At 42.1% G+C, this 20,583-nt stretch overlaps 1 protein-coding gene across 3 annotated transcripts in view; it reads right to left on the reverse strand.

The window, feature by feature from the left end:
- Positions 1-4,776: 4,776 nt before the first annotated feature.
- Positions 4,777-20,583, reverse strand: part of LOC143122626 (guanylate-binding protein 4-like) — a 32,544-nt gene continuing 16,737 nt past the window's right edge. Inside the window, exons 1-11 of one of the 3 annotated variants that reach the window (XM_076283409.1) lie at positions 16,748-16,958; positions 15,986-16,204; positions 15,792-15,869; positions 12,907-12,956; positions 11,644-11,753; positions 10,753-10,961; positions 10,374-10,616; positions 9,568-9,848; positions 8,124-8,336; positions 7,587-7,689; positions 4,777-6,782 (exon numbers count right to left, since the gene is read on the reverse strand). In XM_076283409.1, coding sequence (XP_076139524.1) covers positions 6,346-6,782; positions 7,587-7,689; positions 8,124-8,336; positions 9,568-9,848; positions 10,374-10,616; positions 10,753-10,961; positions 11,644-11,753; positions 12,907-12,956; positions 15,792-15,869; positions 15,986-16,178 — 1,917 coding nt within the window. In that variant the 5' untranslated portion in view covers positions 16,179-16,204; positions 16,748-16,958 and the 3' untranslated portion in view covers positions 4,777-6,345. Of the gene's footprint in view, positions 6,783-7,586; positions 7,690-8,123; positions 8,337-8,407; positions 9,333-9,567; positions 9,849-10,373; positions 10,617-10,752; positions 10,962-11,643; positions 11,754-12,906; positions 12,957-15,791; positions 15,870-15,985; positions 16,205-16,747; positions 16,962-20,583 lie in introns of those variants that run through there. The other 2 variants (XM_076283425.1, XM_076283417.1) reach the window with 2 other exon arrangements.

Below are 20,583 nucleotides of genomic sequence, written 5' to 3' on the forward strand. Positions count from 1 at the left end.
ATTCATGTAGCCTAATTATTTATGACTCGGCACATAGCACTTTACAACAGCCAGAGTTCTGGAGTGATTGCTCTCCCCCCAAATGTTTTAACTTTCTATGTGAAATTTATTGTACAATAAACCTATTTTCTATATAGCTAGTAGACTGGTGTTTTCCTTTGCTCAGTGCCCGTGTTCAAATAAAGAAACCTGCAGGGGGCAGTGTATTCCGCTGTAGCCCCTTTACATACACATTGCGCTACACTCTGCATAGGCTACGTGCATTCTCTCTCCTGCTGATTTGCGTTCAGTAGCCAAGTGTGTAATATTGCAGAAGTTGACAAAAGAAATGTGTTTATTGTAGCCTACAGAAAATAAATAGCCTATCATACTGTCAGTTAATTGCCTACAGTGCAGTGAAGAGTTTGGAGAGTAAAGTTATAGGGCAACTTGAAGTTTTATGAAAATAATTTACGAACCAGAACATAAAGACCATGAAGCTTCTATTTCTTGCAACTGTTAAAACACCCGCTAGATAGTTTAAATACCCACCAACATTCGTTTTTGCAGTACAGATTATTTCTAAAAATTATTTGTCTACTACTGGCTGATTTATCAAACGATGCTTTCTCGTTCGTCCTCCGCAAACTACAGGTGTTTCGGTAGAGAGCCATTGAATAAGCAATGCCAAGCAATTTCTGTAACACTTTTTGTGACATTCAGCAAATATCTCCTCATTTAATGTAAGTTCCTTCGGACAATAGGCCTACGTTCTACTCTACGTGCAGTTGTCCTCCATCTCAGTTGCATCAGTTTTCTAATTTTGAAGGTTCTAAAACATTATTATGCTTCACTGAATCCTTCTCGTTTTCTTTCATTTGTCCAGCTAACTTTTCCATTGAACCTAGCCATTTATGATGGATTACACACTCGACATTCTGAAATGTCCTCCACGATCAAGGCCAAATTAAGTTATCACGCAGCCACTGTGTCAGCAGCATCAGTGCTGACGGTGACGGTGCGTTTCTGATGTCAGATTATTATGTAGGCTAGCCTACTAGACTGTTCTCACGTTGCAGCGCTTTACTTATATGAAGTAGCATTAATCAATATGAGGGGCAGAGGGGGATAAATGTTGTCCCCCCCCGACGATAAAAATAATTTAGCAGAGGTAGGGATAGGAAAACCAGAGGGGGGGAAATCCTAACCATCCCCCCCCCTACAAATCGCACCCTGCCTATATGCCTGACATGTGTAGCCCCACCTCCGAGCCCAATAGGAAACCAGTCCACATGGATACATCCATTGTGCACGTCAACTTTGTGAAGAGTTAGTCAAGTGGGTATTTTGTTTGTGGGTATAGTAAAATGATTAGATCACAGTTCACTGAATAGGCTTTTTTTGATAATACAGTGTTTCATCCAAATACATAAATAAAGAAATAAATATGTGACAAAAAAAACATGATTATGACAATGTATAGACAAATGTCTATTTCTGTACACACTATACCAACAACAGTATGTTTCTATTTATTTACAACTTTCTGTGTTTTACCATGGTACCATTTGCATCCCAACCCTAAAGCCCTAGTGCAAACATTAATTGTAAACATTAAACATAAACTACTTTGCAAATCTATACATCTATTCCATATACTGTAATTGTGGTCTTAGTAAAAACAAACAAACAAAAAAAAAACATTAAAAAATAAAACCTATAGCTTTCTTATGGGCAGCTGGAAGACCTTCTGATGCCCCAGGGACCTCCTACACATTTGGCACCTCTGTGACCTTTGACACCTCCTTCTCCATAGACCTCTGAAGTTCGCCTACAAAAAAGCTGCCATCTTTGACATCCGGTATCTGGCGATTTTTCCTATGGGAAAATAACATGGGGATTTTGAATAATCGCACCTGTTAAAGTCTCGTGGGGATGAAAAAGTCTGAAATGCAGACGTTTTCCTGAACACCACTTTCCTGAACCACTTTTGTCCTCTGCCTTCGAGTGGATACTGTGATCTCCGGTAAGTGAAGGCGGCACACTTAGATGTTTGCTACTCCAGAGCTAACTTGCAATGCAATTTGCCATAGGTAGTTAGCTTCAATTAACAACCGGATCTCCTTATATGGGCAAAGATGGCCGTTTTGGATCTTTTTTGTAGGTAAACTTCAGAGGTCTATTGGAACCTTTAGTAGTTCCCCGACTGTTACCATTGGTCCTCCCTCTTCTGCTTGCTAGTTGTAGTATAGATACATCTCCAGGACCTTGCCAAACAACTGGAGTGGGTACACAAGGTTGTAACAGTTTGGTGTTTGATTTCAGATTATTTTCAGTTGTTGTGCACTAACTAGTTTTAGTCTCATTTTAAGTGTCTCGGGTTTTGAGCAAAGGCTTGATCTAGCAAATGCAGACATGCATTGAGTCAGGAGAGGGAATAATACTCCTTGTATTGTTACCCGATTCTGATGATGTTACCCACCTCCTCCTAAAGGCATGGTCTCTATGGTGATGTTGTTAGCCAACTCTTCCTAAAGGCATGGTCTCTATGGTGATGTTGTTAGCCAACTCTTCCTAAAGGCATGACGTCTATTTTGATGATGTTAGATCTCTATGATGATGATCCTAAAGGCGTGTTCATGCGCTCTGCGGAATGTGTGAAAAACATGGATGCCACAACAAAGGTTAAAACCTATGCTAATCTTAAATGATCTGCATGATCTGTTACCTCACCTATTATCCAGATATCTGCATGAAAACATTTAACTCACAAGGGAAGTGTTAAAAAAAAAAACCTGAGATTTAGGGCCTATCCGACCAGATTTCCAGCTCAGCGCACTAGCCGACAATGCGTGGGGACAGTGGTCCTGCAACTGCTATGATCACACACACTGGTGTGCTTGAGTGAGAGCCATGTGCTTGGTGTTGGTATTAATACATATATTATGATGTTTTACACAGCTGTCATATTTCATAAAGGTCTGCCAGGGAAATCGTTGCTTTCATAAATGGTGTGCTTTCTCACAAAAGCATAGAATCATTGTGTTCAACTAGCTGGCTACAATTAAGCATTCTCCTTCACCAATCTTGAATTTCCCCTTGGGGATCAATAAAGTATCTATCTATCTATAGCCAGTCGAGTCAGGAGAGTCCTCCATCCTACTCCTCATTGCCTTGATAATCGGGAGAATTCACAAACCTTAAAGGTGCCATGTGTAAGAATTGAGGTAAAAATATCCAAAAAATTAGCTATCACATCAAAAGAATGAGAAGAAATAAGAATGTCATTAAAAGAATGACAAGGTATAGTGCTGCAGAGATATCAACCTGAATTAGCATGCTAAATTACTAGCCACAGCCCGACAGGTCTCATAATACCAGTTTCGGCCATGGGAGGCGGTATGCGGGCAACATAACCGCCAGCCAAACTGCAATGCACGAATAACTCGCACAGCTTGTGGGCATACTTGAATCAAAGAGTATACACCTGTTGGGCTGTGGCTGCATTTTTTTAATGACATCACCCTTATTTCTTATTCTTTTGATGCGTGTAGCTCATTTTTTGGGATATTTTTACCTCAATTCTTACTCATGGCACCTTTAAAGCTGCAGTTGGCAAGATTTTTTTGATCATATTCACTGAAACCGACACTATGCTCCGACAGAACAACATAAATCAGCCGATTTTAGAAAAAAAAACGCACTTCTACCTCCACCTAGAGCCTGTTATTTGTTTTGCAAAAATCCACAGCTCCCAGTTCTTCTGGTCCAATCAGAGCAGGGCTGTGTGAGATCTGACTGTCAATCACAGTCTGGTGCACATTGACGAGCACAAACTCAACGAGAGGGTCCCCTAAATCTGTCAGACTTGCCAACTGCAGCTTTAAGACTGTTTCTTCAGTGATTAGCAAGCTAGAAACCAACAATCATGTAAGACCTGTGCGTGCTCTCTCTCTCCCGTGTGCATGAAAACTGTGTGCGTGTTGTAGATTTGTATAATACTTTCTATCTGCTTTCCTTTTGTGATCTCGTTTTTATTTAGGCTATCTTACGCGCATAGCCTGCTGCTAAAATCATTGGTCAGTAGTTAGAACTGATTTGTCTCTGTCGCTGGCATTTCTCCATCTTTTAGATGACAATGTTGGGGGGGACAAACACCACTGTTTTGAAAGTTATGGGTCCCCCTTGTCCACCCCCTAATAACGCCCATCCTCATAAAGGCATGATCTCAGTGGTGATGATGATGACCTACCTACATACATAGTCCATATGGGCTATTTCCCAAAGTCAAGCATGCTTCCTTGCGAGTCGGTTTCTATGAAGATGAGGTTAGAGGCCTCCCTAGCGTTCTCGGACTCTACTTTGGAAGAGACTAGCTAGTGTGAACGTGCACGTCACCATGGTCTGTCTGAGTACTTCCACTTTTAACTGCACGGTTCTGTTTCAGTAGGGGCGCTGCTCCGATGCTTGTCAAGGCAGAGGAGCCACAGATGCATCCCTGAAAATTCTCAGAACGAAGGACGCGAATATCGGAGCATACTCGACATTGGAACAGTGACTGGCGGCGTTCGATGACGTGGCGATCTTGAAAAGGCAGCATTTGAATAATATGCTTCCTCGACTTTGGGAAAAAGCCATGGTGATGATGTTACCCGTCTCCTAAAGGTATGATCTGATGATGTTACCCATAAAGGTTTAGATCTTGTTAATTTTAGTTAATGAATGTAATTATCTTTAAAAACAAACCTAAAACACTGTTTTCTTGTTGTCACAAAGACACTTACACTCCAGTCGAAATTTAGGTTTAACATGTTTATTGATACTATGTGACTTCAAGTATACTATACAGACAAGATGTGGAAATGTAGATGATTTGGAAGATTGACAAATGTCTGCTCATACCAAATCAAAACAAATCAGAAATTAGTCTGCCCGGCTTTACTTCCATGACAGAGATCTGGGGATAGATACGGTTCTAAGTCAAATGTAAAATTCCATGACTTTTCCCCAACTTTCCCTGACAAAAAACCTGAATTTCCATGACTGACTATAGAATAGTACAATATACTAGCCAATGATTTAGAGCTGGAGATGAATAAACAGCCATTGAATAAACACATTTGGGTTACTCACGCAAGCAGTAAAGCTAATAACCAAATAACCACCAAGTGTACCGGTAACCGGTAATTTGTACTGGCAAATACTAGGGCTGTCAATCGATTAAAAAAATTATTCTAATTAATTACATACTCTGTGATTAATTAATCTAAATTAATCACATATATATTTTTTAGGGCTGTCAATCGATTAAAACAATTATTCTAATTAATTACATACTCTGTGATTAATTAATCTAAATTAATCACATATATATTTTTTGCTGTGAACATATTTTAAATATTTAAATTCAAATGAATCATTGAATAATCAGCATTAGTGACATTAAAGTTCAAAAACTATTTTATTATTATTTTAATAATGGGCATAATAATGTATGATATGACCTAATATGCTGAGGAAATAAATTCAAAAGTGCTTCGTTTTTTTTCACATACATGTGCGACTTTAGAGTTGATGAACTCCAGTGATATGCAAATTCCTTGCTGCAGACATTGCAGAGGACTTTATTTTAATCAACACTTTATTTTTATCAACACCATCAGGCCGTTTTTTAAAAGTAAATGTTCCAATCAATGATCTAGGCAGCACATTTTCTTCCCTCTCCTTCATTTTACAGTCTAATGGTTACTGACTACAACGGCTCGGGGTCAAAGGTCATACGGAATCGATTAATCTGCGTTATTTTTTTTAATCAGTTATGTTTTCTCAAATTAATTAATCGAAATTAATCAGTTATTTTGACAGCCCTAGCAAATACATTTTAAACTGCTACAACAAAATTCCCTAGTAGTCCCCTATTCCATAATAGTCCATGACTTTGCCTCAAAAATTATACAATTCCCTGACTTTCCATGTCTGAAATAGACTTTCTACAATTCAATGATATTCCAGAAATTCCATGATCTGTGGGAACCCTGACAGTTGGAAACGCTGTAAACTTAATCAAAATGAAAATAGATTAAAATAGATTGATCAGATCAGTCAATTGCATTATTTATTTCCTCACATTTATTTATTTATTGTTATACCGTAGTTATAGTTATCTTTATAGTTATCACTTCTGGTGTGAACGGCCTTTAACTCGGTGATTTGAAATAGATTTGAAAATATGGTCGACGTAGCAAGAGGCGCTTACTCCAGATTCAGGCCCTGGTGAGGTGACTATTTGGCTCCACATATTGGCTAATGAGCCTCCACATATTGGCTAGTGAGCATACACCGCTCTGTTCTCACCCTCATGCTTTGTCATGGCTGGGCAGCGGAGACTTTCTGCTTCTTTCCTTTGCCAAACATTTTGCCCATCGCTTTGAACTGCAGGACGGAGGAGAGGACGTCTGCGCCGAGCTTGGCCACAGGCATGAAGACCTTCTGGAAGAACCCCGGCTCAGCTTCCTTCTGCTTCTCCTTTTCCTTCCTGAGCTGCTCGATCTCCTGGCTCATGATCTCGGCCTTGTCCCTGAAGCCCTTCTCCATCATCTCCTGCTGCTCCTTCAGCTTGCTCTCCAGGGCGCGGTCCAGCTCCTCACGCTGGAGGCGTTTCTCCTCCTCCATCTTCTCCTCCATACGTCTCAGGCGCTCCTCCTGGTTGCGTTTCTCGTCCTCCAGGGCGCGCTGCAGGTCCTCTTGACGCTGAGCCGCCACCTTGGCCTGCTGCTCCTGAACCGCCGCCTGCTCACGGGCCTCTGAGGATAGAGGGAGAGAGGTGATGGGGGGATGAGTTGCATCAATGAAGTGTATCATTGAACCACACATCACAAGAGGTGATGTGATGGATGAGTTGCATCAACGAAGTGCAATCAGGTTTATGTACGTGTGTTTGTGTTTGTGTGTGTGTCTGTGTGTGTCTGTGTGTGTGTGTGAATACATACAGAACATTATGTGCACACACAGACAAATACATGACAAACATTCATAATATACATTCATGGACACACAAATCTAAATAATCTAAATAACCATTGTTCTCATATCCCCTTGTGATACCAGAAGTGAATTTTGGTGCAAAATATGACAGGACTAAACACATTGATCATGGAAACTTCTCCCTGTACTTTATACTTTCAAGCTTCCATAAAAAGAGGACAATGTGCTTTCACAGTCCCCAATTTTGTAATATGCAGTTTTTGATGATTTGATTCGTTGAAATGTCCTTAACTTGTACAATAGACGTGATTGCAAAATAGAGACTGCTCAATGCAGCGACTCCAGACCAAATTTTAAAATTTTGTGGCTGGCTTCCCTCTTATTAATACTGGGGTCTGTCATTAGTGAACAAATGTAAAAATCACAATTATTAGCGTCACTGGCAAATTCCAAGATCAGATAAACTCCAGATGTCGATTGGCTCTTAATACTTTGGCTGAATGATTGGCTGAAACCGACTGTGTTTGGCATTGTGGTAAACGATTGTGTTTGGTATGGTGGTAACCGACTGTGTTTGGCATGGTGGTAACCGACTGTGTTTGGCATGGGGGCGGACATCTTACCAGCCATTTGTTTGTCAGCCTCGGTGAGTTTCTCGTCGCCCATCAGGATGGCGTTGGCCTCTGCGTTCTTCTCCTGGAGAAACGCCTCCAACATCTCCTCCCCCTGGGAACAACACAGGACATACAGTTAGAGAGATTGCACACACACACACACCAACAGACACACACACACACACACACACACACACACACACCAACAGACACACACACACAAACAAACACACACACACACACACCAACAGACACACACACAAACACACACACACACACCAACAGACACACACACACAAACAAACACACACACACCAACAGACACACACACACACACACACACACACCAACAGACACAGACACACACACCAACACACACAGACACACACACACACACACACAGACACACACACACACACACACAGACACACACACACACACACCAACACACACAGACACACACACACACACACACACACACAGTCACACACACACACACACACACACACACACACACACACACAGTCACACACTCCTGGCACTCACCTTCATGCCCTTCTTGTCATGCTGCCGGTACTTGGCCACCATGGCGTCTCGGTCGCGGCAGTAGATCTCGTACCCGCCTGGCTTGGAATAGTTGCCCTGCTGAATGTTGGCAGCCATCGACGCGTACAGATCAGAGAGAAGCTTCCGGCACTGCTTCTCGGAGGCGTCCAAGTTCTCATTGACCAGCTGTTTATAGAGCTTTGCCACTTTCTCCTGTGAGAGTGGGAGCCATAACATGACTATAAGAATAAAAACAGCCAATAGCTACCAATTATAAAACAGTATTTTCAAAATACTTAACTACCTGTTGGTATTCGTTGGCAGTGTCAGAGGTGGAAGTTCAACGTTGCACCAACGTCAACCCCTCAACCAATTGAAAGGTTTGGTTCCAAAACGCTATCTTCCATTTTAATGTATTTGCATAAATACATATTTTTTAATTTGTTCCCCAGGTAATTTTAGTGGAACTGTAATTGTGGATTTTTTTTATGTATCCTTGCTCAATCAAAACACAACTGCAATTTCAAATTTCATTGATATTAACTGAAATACACAATTAAATAATATGATTAATGTTTTTTTTTTTTTTTTAAATTGAGATATAGTGTTTTGGAACCAAACTCTTCAATTGTATATCTAAAATGACATTGGCCCAAAGTCAGTAAACAACATCAAGCCAACATCTGCTATGCTGCTGGGTCAAAGTGTGTTGCTATCTCGGTAGGTATTATTGAGCTTATTCAATCTATGTACTAATGATTGCAATGGCCATATTGTTGACATAGCCAATGCATGGAGACGATGTTTAATGCAGCTGTCAACTGACAGGTAGGACAACACCAGTAATATCATTGTGTTTATTTATGTCAACTATTTTGTGTTCTGTTGTTGTATGCCTCATGTCTGTTGTGTGTTATTTTGCTTGCTGTACAACACAAATTCTCAGTCTTCAACAAATAATAATTTAGTAAGCAGTATGTGCCATTCCAAATAATAATAGTAAGCAGTATGTGCCATTCCAAATAATAATAGTAAGCAGTATGTGCCATTCCAAATAATAATAGTAAGCAGTATGTGGCATTCCAATTGGCAGCTTGTAAGGAGAAGTGTTGTTATGCATTCAAGTAGGGATAAGGAAGAAAACAAGGAAAATCAGGAAAGCATCACAGAGGAAACGTTGTTTACCAAGTGCGACGACGCGACGACGTTCTAAGAGAAAATCAGGAAGCAGAATCCATCACAGAGGAATTTTGATTTACCATACTGCAGAACTACACTACATAGTTACGCACTACATGTTTTTAACACCATGCCCCTTCACATGTTTGCACATCGTTATCAAGATCATGGGTTCGATAGCCAGGATTACACATACAGGCCTACAACTCTTCTTTGCAGATTTTTAAAAATAAGGGCTTTTTTGTAACAGCTCACCAACACTCACCTGCAGCTGTGCCATGTACTTCCCCTCTGTGTCCTTGAAGGAACGTTTAAGGAACTCCTGCGTTGCCATGGTAGAGAGGCGTTGGTGTTCCGCCGAGAGAGGTCCGAGATCAACTGGGAAGTTCTTCTTCAGGTTCTCCATGCCCTGCTCATAGAGCCGGAAGCCCTCATTCACAGCCGACTGGTTCTCGATCTCTGCCATGGCAACCACTGCATTCTCCAGACAGGGAACCTTGCCACTGTTGATGGTGTCCACGTAGATCTTCACAAGATGGCTGAACCCTACAGACAATGAGCAAAAGACAAGCATGGGGTGTTGAATAGCAATAGATTCAGAGTATAAGTAACACTAGAACAGTGATATCACATTATTTTAAATCCCCCAAAACATGATATTGACATTTTAATCTTTGAGCGTAAAGTTGCTATATGAATTTGCACTTTTATAGACAGTCAAGCACAACACATGTGATTTAAATGTATAGAATTTAAATTTTAGAGATTAAAACATTTAAATTATAACAGCACGCAAGTGGCAACAGTGGTATAAGCTGGCGTGTCAGGGCCGTTTTACCACCTCTAACATGCATTTTACTGTATTTCTGTAAACTGAATGCTGTGTTGTCCATTATCCCTTACTTAAACTAAAGTGTGATCAATCTATCATGTGTGAACACAATATGGAAGCCCGTTTTCTGCCTCTGGAAAAAAGAGGTCACAAACTCATGTCATAATTATGAGATGATTATGTGGCCTCTTTTTTCTGTGTGGTGGCTTCAATATGGTAAAAAGAAGGCTCTTCCTCACGGCTACAGGTGACCGTGTGACCTCCCTTCACAGTCTTCACACGACACTCCGCAAAGACATAGTTGCAGAAACGGTCCGCCACTTTCAGGAAGTCCGGGTCCAGGTCGGCCTCAGCCATGGAGTCCAGGCGCGTCATATTCTTCGCCTCCGTCGGGAACGGGAAGGTGAAGCACTTCCGGGTCGGGAAGAAGTTCCTGATGCACTGCCTCGGGAGGTTGTAGGTCACCACCTTGGGAGACAAACCTGTGGATCCAGATCCAAATACTGATTGAAACTGAGGCCAATTACTCTCATCATGCTGCTTTACATTTAAATAGTGTGATTATTCAATAGTGTTTCCTGATGTGTGAAAAACAAAACTACACTGAATGAGACAAACCTTTTTTAAGCTGCAGGGCAAAGTCCAGATACTCATCCTCGCTTACGTTGCGACCATCGATCTTCCTCTCCAGAGTAAAGTCTCGAACAGCCCACACAAAGCTGGGGAAGAAGCGGACAAACTCACACTCCTCCGGCATCTCATCGTCGTCCTGTTCACTGGCCCCTCCGGACTTTACCTGGATCTGATCGGTCAGCTCCGTCACATAACTGTGATCGGCTAAGGACAAGTAGCTGTAGTATTGCATTTAACTTTAAAAAACACAAACCTCGAGCAAATGTGAAATTTGGTTCAAAATATTTATTCTGTTTATGTGATGACACTATTTAATTATAGGTAGTTCATCCTTACTTACGTTTTCAAAATAAAAGAATGATTTATGTCTTTTGTAGATTTGAATGGCATTTATGAGGTTAAAGGTCCCCTGCCACACATATTTCATTACTTTGTGGTAAGTTCTACCATGGAGTCTGTAAAATTTTTTGTGGAAAAAATGCCTTGGTTACCTTGTTTTAAGCCATTCTAGCGTGATGTAGAAAAGCTGCAGGAAGACTCGGCTCGATTTGCGCCATTAATATTCAACAAGCTAAGCTGCTTGAGTCTGATTGGCTAACAGCTAGTCGATTTCCATTACATGACCGCTGTTATCAACTAATTTTAGCTTCATGGTATGATCTTAGCTTGGCTAGCGAGTGCTAGCATTGTCCAAATGGACATAAAACCTGATAGGCTAGCGAGTGCATTAAACCTGTATAACATAGCAGGTTCAATTTTGGAAGGAACCCTTTTGATAGTGGTTTGTGCGTGTGTGTGTGTGTGTGTGGAGGGGGGGTTATATGTCTGTGAGAGGGGTGTATGTGTGTGTTAGCCATATGTGAGATGGAAGGATACTGGAGTTTCTCTATGGCCTGGTTGTCGATGGTGCCTCTGCTGTTGTAGACCAGGGTGCTACTGAGCAACACAGCCAGGCAGAAGATCCAGGCATCGTTCTTCTCATCTCCCTGCAGATGAGATTTCATGACAATTTAATGAGGAACATTTATCTGGTTGTGTATTCAGGCAGTTTACTCTACTTATGTAAACATATACTTCTATATATGTTTAACTTTGTCTTTTTAATGTTGTATGTCATGTCTGTGTCTTCTGAATGGACCTTGAGTCTGGCAGTAAAAGTTGATGATGATGATGATGATTGATGATGACACCAACCCCACCAACACCCACACACATTGTACAATAACAATACTGCTTATCTAATAAAATCTAGTGTTATTAGATTTTGTTTTTCAGTATAAAGAGATGTACCTAGCGCGTTCTCATAAAATCTTCATTTAAGAAGTTTGACTTATTTCAAGACATCTTATCCTGAATACAATCAAATTTGTCTGCTAGAGCGTTAAACAAATGGGTCCTAGAAAACAAGCACATTGTCTGCCAGTGCGTTGATAAGACTCCTTGAGTCAAATTAAGTCAAAATTATATTTGTTCTATCCAGTGAAGACCAGTGAATGGTACAATTGTTCAGATGCAAAACCCTTTAAATCTGCCTGACCACTTTTCTTTTAGGCTCCTATACTGTAGGTTTTTGCCTACAAATTGATATTTCAGACCAGGTAGAGAGTGGTATTTAGCAGGTTTTGAAGCAAAATTATTTGATTAACGTATACTATGTGTGAAGAGCAGTGTACAAAGTAAGACAAGTGCTAACAACATCGGACAATGTTTTATATGTCATGATATTTTATTTGTTTCTCTTTCCTCTGAAGCAAATTCTTTAAGTAAGCCAAAATACATATGAGTATTCATTTAGTTGATTATAACTAAGCACTCAGGCTAAAAGCTCAGAGCCTGCCCTGCATCAGCGGGGCATGAACGTTTACTAAAAGAAGCCTCTACTTGTTGCTCACAAAGGCAGTTTGTTGTTTTTCCTGCTTTTTTTCTGGCAGCATATTTGCGGGTACAACATGTGGTGCATTTGCGACAGCTGGCAGTCAATTGTGCATTGTTATTGTATCCTGTCTCATGTTGTGTACACAGACTTGGTTGTTGGTTAGCCTCTGTGGGAAATGCCCTTGCTACACTGCATAACCTGTGCACATCTAAAGTTACAGAATGCGAATAGTGCAACACTGTCCTCAATGTTACGGTCCTTACCTTGTCGACATCACCAAGTCCTTCAGTGTCTAGCAGCACCAGTGTGTGTCCTGAAACAGAATTCACACCATTGTCAAAGCATTCTACTTCCTGTGCTCCACTTAGTGACAATAACACAAATAGTAACTGCCGTGACACACAGTGCGGTTACATGCAAACGAACAATCAGATTGTGTAAGTAAACAGATCATGACAGTGATTCACTAAAAAGTCTAGAACACCACACCTCTCCTCCAAACACACAAGGGCATAGTGTGTTCATGCGGCTAGGAAGTGGGAAGTTTCCCACTTCTAAACTCCCCACTTCCCAAGTGAGAGCATTCACTACGTTGAGTGACGTCAAAAAATCTCTTACAAAGCCCCCACTTCAAACTGGGAAGTCCCTAGTTCAGTTGTGGCACACCTGCAGGTGTACGTCCGTACGCAATGTGCGTATACCATCAAACTCAACGAGGGACAAGGTGTATATTCACACCAACTTGACCTTTTTGTTTTGTTGCGCGCACAGGGGTGGGGTGGGGGGGGGGTCTAAATACATTTCTCCTCTTTCTAATATTGACAAATTGCCATGTGCTTTTTTAAAGCCTAAAATGCTAAAGGTTACTTTTACAAAATCAGAAATATGCCAACCAACAAATTAAGTTAATAAATAGATGGATAAATGGAAAGATAGATCAGGGGTTCCCAAAGTGGGGGTCGCGGGACGGCGAGGGGTGGGTCGCGAAATGATTTCCATAAATCAAATAAATTTGGAAAAAATAAAATTCTGAAAAATTATGACTGGATAAGATCACCATTTACTGTAACCACCGCAAGTCATCTGTCAGCCGGTGTTCCAGTTTAGATGGTGAGCAGTTTAACTGGTGATATTTGCATAAAATCAGTGAATATTCAACAAGACCATGTCTACTTCTTAATCTGCTCTGCCTCCGATAGTGCAGGTTTATATTAGGCTACATTTTCACGAAGTGTTTGCAAGTGAGACAATATAACGGATATCGCTGAAAACATCACCAGTGTATGTCTAATACATGTCCGTTTAAGCATTATCCACAAATATGACACATACTGAATGAATGGGAAAAAATAAAACTAGCGATCTAGCTGGGATTCGAACCATGCATGCACAAGAAAGTTGATTGGATTAGTTTCTACATCGTCTATACCACTACACTACGAGCTGCTGAAACTGATGCCAGATTTCTATGTATATATTGAACTGTTAGTCAAAGTTAACACAGGTTAACATAAGTGAGAAATATAGATGTTGCTGTTTCAGATTCCCACGTAGCCTTAATTAGAAAATTGTTTAGCCTACTTACTGCTCGTTCAGCAGCCTGTTGCAAAACATTCACTTAGCCTAGATGTTTGCTATAATGAATATCTTGATCGATTGACAAATAAGCTGTCACAAGACAACATAGACCTACATTCATTTAATAGGAACACCATGCTATTGCATAGATACAAAATAACCAGTGGTGCAATTGGTTAGCAGGGTGGACTATTGCTGCTAGCTTGCTATTTTAGTGAGCAGTTCGAGGCCTAAGTGATCTTCATAATTTTTGCTTTCTGCACAAAAAACGAGCAACGTCTGATGGGGTCATTTGTTACTGTTTGTGATGCAAAATTACTGAGGCAAAATTAATCTGCATTATTCAAAGGCATGCATTCGCTGTGTTTGCTCATGTTATAGGCTATCACCAGTTAACATGGACATCAGGATAGCTAGTAAGCTAGTAGACTAGTCTAATAGACTAATAACAAGCGTTGCTCTCTGTGGCGTAGTGGTGATAGTGCTTACTGCTTAGCACATTCTGCCTCAGTGAGACTCATGTTCGAAACCCAACAAAACCTTTGCTGATTTACTTTGACACATTTCCTGTTTGCACAACATTTTGTGTGGATGCTTAAGCAGACATGCATTATACATAGCGATTCCCGCATGTTTTCGACAACATCTTGCTTCATATTCTGTCACGCACTGTAGGCTTGTGAAAATGTGAATCTCCAGCACTGGAAGGGCGGAGGCAGAGCAAAGCGTTGTTAACAAGTAGGCAGGGTCTTGTTGAATATTCACAAATTTTATGCAAATATCACAAGTTAACCTGCTCACCATCTAAACTGGAACACCGGCATGGAGGACGCACTGGTTGAGCTGTCATGTGACCGCACTTTAAAGACACATTTTAATTCCAAGACGCTTGCTGAGTTCTGGATTTCCGTCGAGAGGGAATATCCACAGCTAAGGCCGCGATGGACGTACTGACGCCGTTCTTTGCACTGACATATATTAAAAACAAATACAGATCGCGTCTAAATGTGGAGGATGATCTCCGTGTGGCCGTCTCCACAATTAAACCAAAGTCCTTTTAGACAAGTCCCTCCACTCGGCGGCCATATACCAACGTTTTATGGGCACTCATCGGGCACAGTCTTTGGGTCGAACTGCGCGTGCGCAAGGCTTCACGACACCAATCTTGCTCCAGCGGCGAGATCACAACACATGATTGGCACGATGTCTTCACAACACACCATATGATTGGCTCAATGTATTCACATCACACCACATGATTGGCTCAATGTATTCACATGTCGACGTTTTGCCGAGGAAGGGGTGGGATATGTGTAGACAACGGCCATATTGGCGTGACAAACTAACCCCATGCATTTCTATGGAGTATTTTTTGAGTGCTGTGTCTCTACATTAGAAAGTCTCTGATTAAACCAAGAATGGACTTGCTGTGTTCCGTGCATAGCGCGCATCCATCTCATTAGATGAGATTAACGCTGAAACGTAGTTGCCAAAATGTAAATTTGCGCAGCAACAATGTTGGGAACCCCTGAGATAGATAAACAAACAATGAAGTAATGCATTTGCCCACCTTTTTTCATGGGATGAGGCACACACCACATCCAGATGCCTTTGGTCTTCGACTCGATGGTGCTGCCCAGGGCGAAGCCTGAATGAAATAATTTACATCACTTTTACTGTGATGTGATGTTGTGCTTTATATCGGGCATGTGTACAGTATGTGCAATTAAACAGACAAGTCAAACAATCACAAACAATTTTTACCTGACTGCTGCTGGGCCAGCCGGTTCATGAGGTAGGACTTGCCGGTGCGGTAGAGCCCCACCACGGCCACCACCACCACGGGCTGCTGGATCCTCCGCAGGAGGTTGAGGGCCGACTCCACCGTCTGCAGGCCCTGGTCTGTGTTCTCAATCAGGCACACAGGCGCTGGCATGGGGGGTGGACCGTTGGACATGGCTGGCTGTGAGATGGCTGGATAACCTACAGTGTTGAAAATAGAAAACAGAGTATATATCCTCAGATTGTTTGCAGTGAAGGGGTTAGGTGAGAAAATAGCTACTTTTTAAGCATAGTTATTAAATATAAATCTATAATATCTAAGAAAAAGCTGTTTCATTGTATGTGGTAGGAGGGTGAAGAGATGGTTGCTGGGATGACTAGGTTCAGAGTGGATCCACTTGGCCTTTCTCCTGCAGCGCTGGCTGTAGGCTGCTGGATAGTTGGTAACTCAGGTCCTTGTAATGTGCTGTCCTGACCACCCTTTGCAGTCATGGGTGATGATGTTACCATAGATACCATGCTGTGATGCTGAAAGCCAGGATACTCGCAATGTTATTGCGGTAGAAGTCGGCCAGTATATTTCACCGTCCATACCGAAACATGGCCGCCAAAGAAATAAGAGCCGCTGTCTCTCCTGTAGCCCCTGTAGTCCGCTATCTACTCCTTGGTTTTGCTGATGTTGAGCATAAAATAAAAGGCTGCAGAAACACAAGCCTGTATATTTAGATTTGCAAAATAACCTACCTTTGCTTAATGGTCTTGTTAACAGAGGAATCAGAGTCGGACTCCAGTGCCGTAGCCTACTGTCGTCGAAGAATACCCTACTTTAGCACACAATGCAACGCCTAAAAGGAAAAAAAAGAAGCGGCCATACAGGACTGACCTGAACAACCAGTAGGCTAGGATTTGCAGCGTGTGCTTTCATTTCGGTTAGTATTACACGAAGAGACCTGATTTATTGAAATCCCCGTCGCACTTTCACTTTCGAGTAGCCGCCCCTTATTACGCACAAGGAATTGTTTGCTCAATAACAGCCTATAGCCTACTGCAGGTTAGTCACGGGAGACTGCCAAAGAGCCTACTTAATCGGTAAATAATTGTCAATGTCTAGATGCAAGCTAATGCAATTGTAACAGTAACAACAACAACAAAAACAGCAATTTGTTATTTGACAAAATGTGCAATTTGACAAATACTCGTAGGTTTTTAAAAACTTGACATTTGTCTTATTAGTATTGTTAAGTATCATAAGTAAAATTATTAAAAGGATATTGTGGAGTTTGACCTACCAATTTATCATGCCTAGAACTGGAAAAGTATAGAAGGATTTTGTGATAACAGTCAGAGATAGATAGATAGATAGATAGATAGATAGATAGATAGATAGATAGATAGATAGATACTTTATTGATCCTCAAGGGGAAATTCAAGGGTCTCAGTAGCGTAAAGACATAACACACAACATGCACTTACAACAGAAATGGTAAACATTAGTATAAGTATAAACATATAACTAAACTCCACTGTACAATAAAGTCAGTAGAAGATAAGATAAGAATCTAACTAAATACTAAATGCACTATATAAGTTAAATTAAGAAAGTCCAATGTGCTTGAGGGTGATCAAGCATAAGACGCTTGTAGTGACAGGGCCAGGACTGGTGAGGTGCTAAAGGGAGTGAGTGTCATGATGAAGGTGCAAACAGTAGTCCAACCAAAGTCCTTAGTTGTGTGTGCCTGGCAAGGTGCTCAAGAGAGTGGGTGTCATGGTGAAGGTGCAAAAAGTAGTCCAACATTAGTCAACAGTGCAACAGTAGGGTCTAGAGACCAGCATAAATAATATAGTCAAATAGGAGAGAAAAGTGTAATGTAAACAAGGTAAAATAAAAACTATTTCAGTGCAAGAACGGGTTGAGGTAACAGTGTAGCAGTTAAACAGTAGTGAGAACATTAGGCTGTGTACAATAGTAAAACAGTAGTAAAACAGTAGTAGGCAGTAGTGGGCAGCCAGTACTCAAAAAACATGGACGTGGAGAGGGTGGAGAGGCAGACAGACTAAGCAGAGAAGTCTATCTCTCCTCTCCCCTTTAGTGAGGCATTGAACAGTTCAATGGCCCTAGGAACAAATGACTTCCTCAGCCTTTCAGTTGTGCATGGCAGTGAGCGAAGTCTCCAGCTGATCAAGCTCTTTTGGTTTTTGATAGTGCTGTAGAGTGGATGACATTCATTGTCCAAGATGTTGATCAGTTTGTTTAGGGTCCTTTTGTCAGCTATTGAAGTGATGCACTCCAGTTCAGCTCCCACTACAGAGCCAGCCTTCCTTACCAGCCTGTCAAGTCGCCCAGCATCCCTCTTCTTTGTGCTTCCTCCCCAGCATACCACTGCATAGAAGAGGGCGCTGGCCACAACAGACTGATAGAACATCCTGAGGAGCTTGCTGCACACATTGAAGGACCGCAGCCTCCTCAGGAAGTACAGCCTGCTCTGTCCTTTCTTGTAGAGTGCATCAGGGCTGACCAGTCCAGTTTATTGTCCAGGTGGAGACCCAGATACTTGTAGGTGCTTACCACCTCCACATTGACCCCATCAATGGAGACTGGTAGCAGAGCGGGCTTAGACCTTCGGAAATCCACCACCATCTCCTTGGTCTTTGAAGTGTTAAGTTGAAGGTGATTGAGTTTGCACCACTGCACAAAGTCCTCCACCAGGCTCCTGTACTCCTCCTCTTGCTCGTCCCTGATACACCCCACAATTGCAGTATCATCAGAAAACTTCTGCATGTGGCATGACTCGGTGTTGTAGCGGAAGTCAGATGTGTACAGGGTGAACATGACTGGAGAGAGCACAATTCCCTGTGGCGCTCCGGTGCTGCTGATCACAGTGTCAGAGAGGCAGTTCTTCAGTCTGACGAACTGTGGTCGTTCGGTCAGGTAATCTGTAATCCAGGTTACCAGGTGAGCATCCACACCCATCTGCAAGAGTTTATCTCGCAGTCTGAGGGGTTGGATGGTGTTAAAAGCACTTGAGAAATCAAAGAACATGATTCTCACAGCACTTTTCCCCTTGTCTAGGTGAGAATGTGTCCTGTGTAGAAGATAAGTGATGGCATCGTCCACGCCCACTTTCTCCTGGTATGCAAACTGTAGCGGGTCTAGTGCATGGCGTACCTGGGGTCTGAGCATCCCTAAGACCAGCCGCTCCATTGTTTTCATCACGTGTGATGTTAGAGCGACAGGCCTGAAGTCATTCAGCTCGCTGGGGTGTGGTTTCTTGGGAACGGGGGTGAGACATGATGTCTTCCACAGTGTTGGAACTTGTCCGAGACGTAGACTCCAGTTGAAGATGTGCTTCAGTGGCTCCCCCAGTTCAGCAGCACAGGCCTTGAGCAGCCTTGGACACAGTCTGTCAGGCCCGGCCGCCTTACGAGGATGGAGTTTCCTTAAGAGATAACTTACTTGGTCCGCTGAAATGATGGGGGGGATGAGGGGAGTGGAGGGTGAGGAGGAGGACGGGTGCTTCTGTGAGGGTTGTCGTGTGGCTAGAGACTGATGGCCATTGGCTGAAGCCATTGTTGTCGCACTGCTCATGGTCACCATGTGGGGGAGAGGTGCGATAGCCTGATCAGCAATGATGGTCTGTGTGAGGTCTGTGTGTCTGATGGCTGTTGACTGGGGTCGTTGTCACCTCTTTGTTCGTGGTAGCCATGTGGGGGAGGGGTGCAATATCCAGTGATGGTGGGGGTGAGTCACTATGATCTTTGAAACTGCAGTCTGATTCATTTAGGGAGAATTTAACAACTACTTTGGAATAATAACAAGTGTGTTAATGTAAGGCATTGCAGCAATGAGAATGATATAAAAAACAACCACCGAATCTCTGAGTTTCAAATGACCTCTTACTGATGTATTCAACCTATAGGCCTACTGCAGCATGAGCAACATGAAACTGAAATTAGCTTCTGAAGGCTTTGAACACAAATCAAACCCTTTCACTTTGGACATGGCAAACAACATCTGACGTCGCACTTTCACTTTCGAGTAGCCGCCCCTTATTACGCATGCACAAGGAATTGTTTGCTCAATAACAGCCTATAGCCTACTGCAGGTTAGTCACGGGAGACTGCCAAAGAGCCTACTTAATCGGTAAATAATTGTCAATGTCTAGATGCAAGCTAATGCAATTGTAACAGTAACAACAACAACAAAAACAGCAATTTGTTATTTGACAAAATGTGCAATTTGACAAATACTCGTAGGTTTTTAAAAACTTGTGACATTCTTGACATCTGATAGGCCACCTGCTGGAAGAAGTAATGAGTGTTTGTAGGTGTGTTTGGTGAATGGCCACCATGTCCCAACAAGGCTGAGACGTCAGCAAGGAAGTGGCGGAGTCATGTTTTGGGCCGGAATCATGGGGAGAGCTGGTATAGGCCCCTTTAGGGTCCCTGACGGTGTGAAAATGACCTCGGTAACGTATGTAGAGTTTCTGACTGACCACTTAAGAAAAAGAAGAACCGTGTCTTCCGTAGAAAAATCATATTTGTGCATGACAATGCACCATCTCATGCTGCAAAGAATACCT

Source organism: Alosa pseudoharengus, unplaced genomic scaffold, assembly GCF_046254945.1.
Source record: "Alosa pseudoharengus isolate Yale_2024_CS ecotype anadromous, Long Island Sound unplaced genomic scaffold, YU_APseudo_1.1 YU_APseudo_1.1_scf_1, whole genome shotgun sequence".
Lineage (NCBI taxonomy): Eukaryota > Metazoa > Chordata > Actinopteri > Clupeiformes > Clupeidae > Alosa > Alosa pseudoharengus.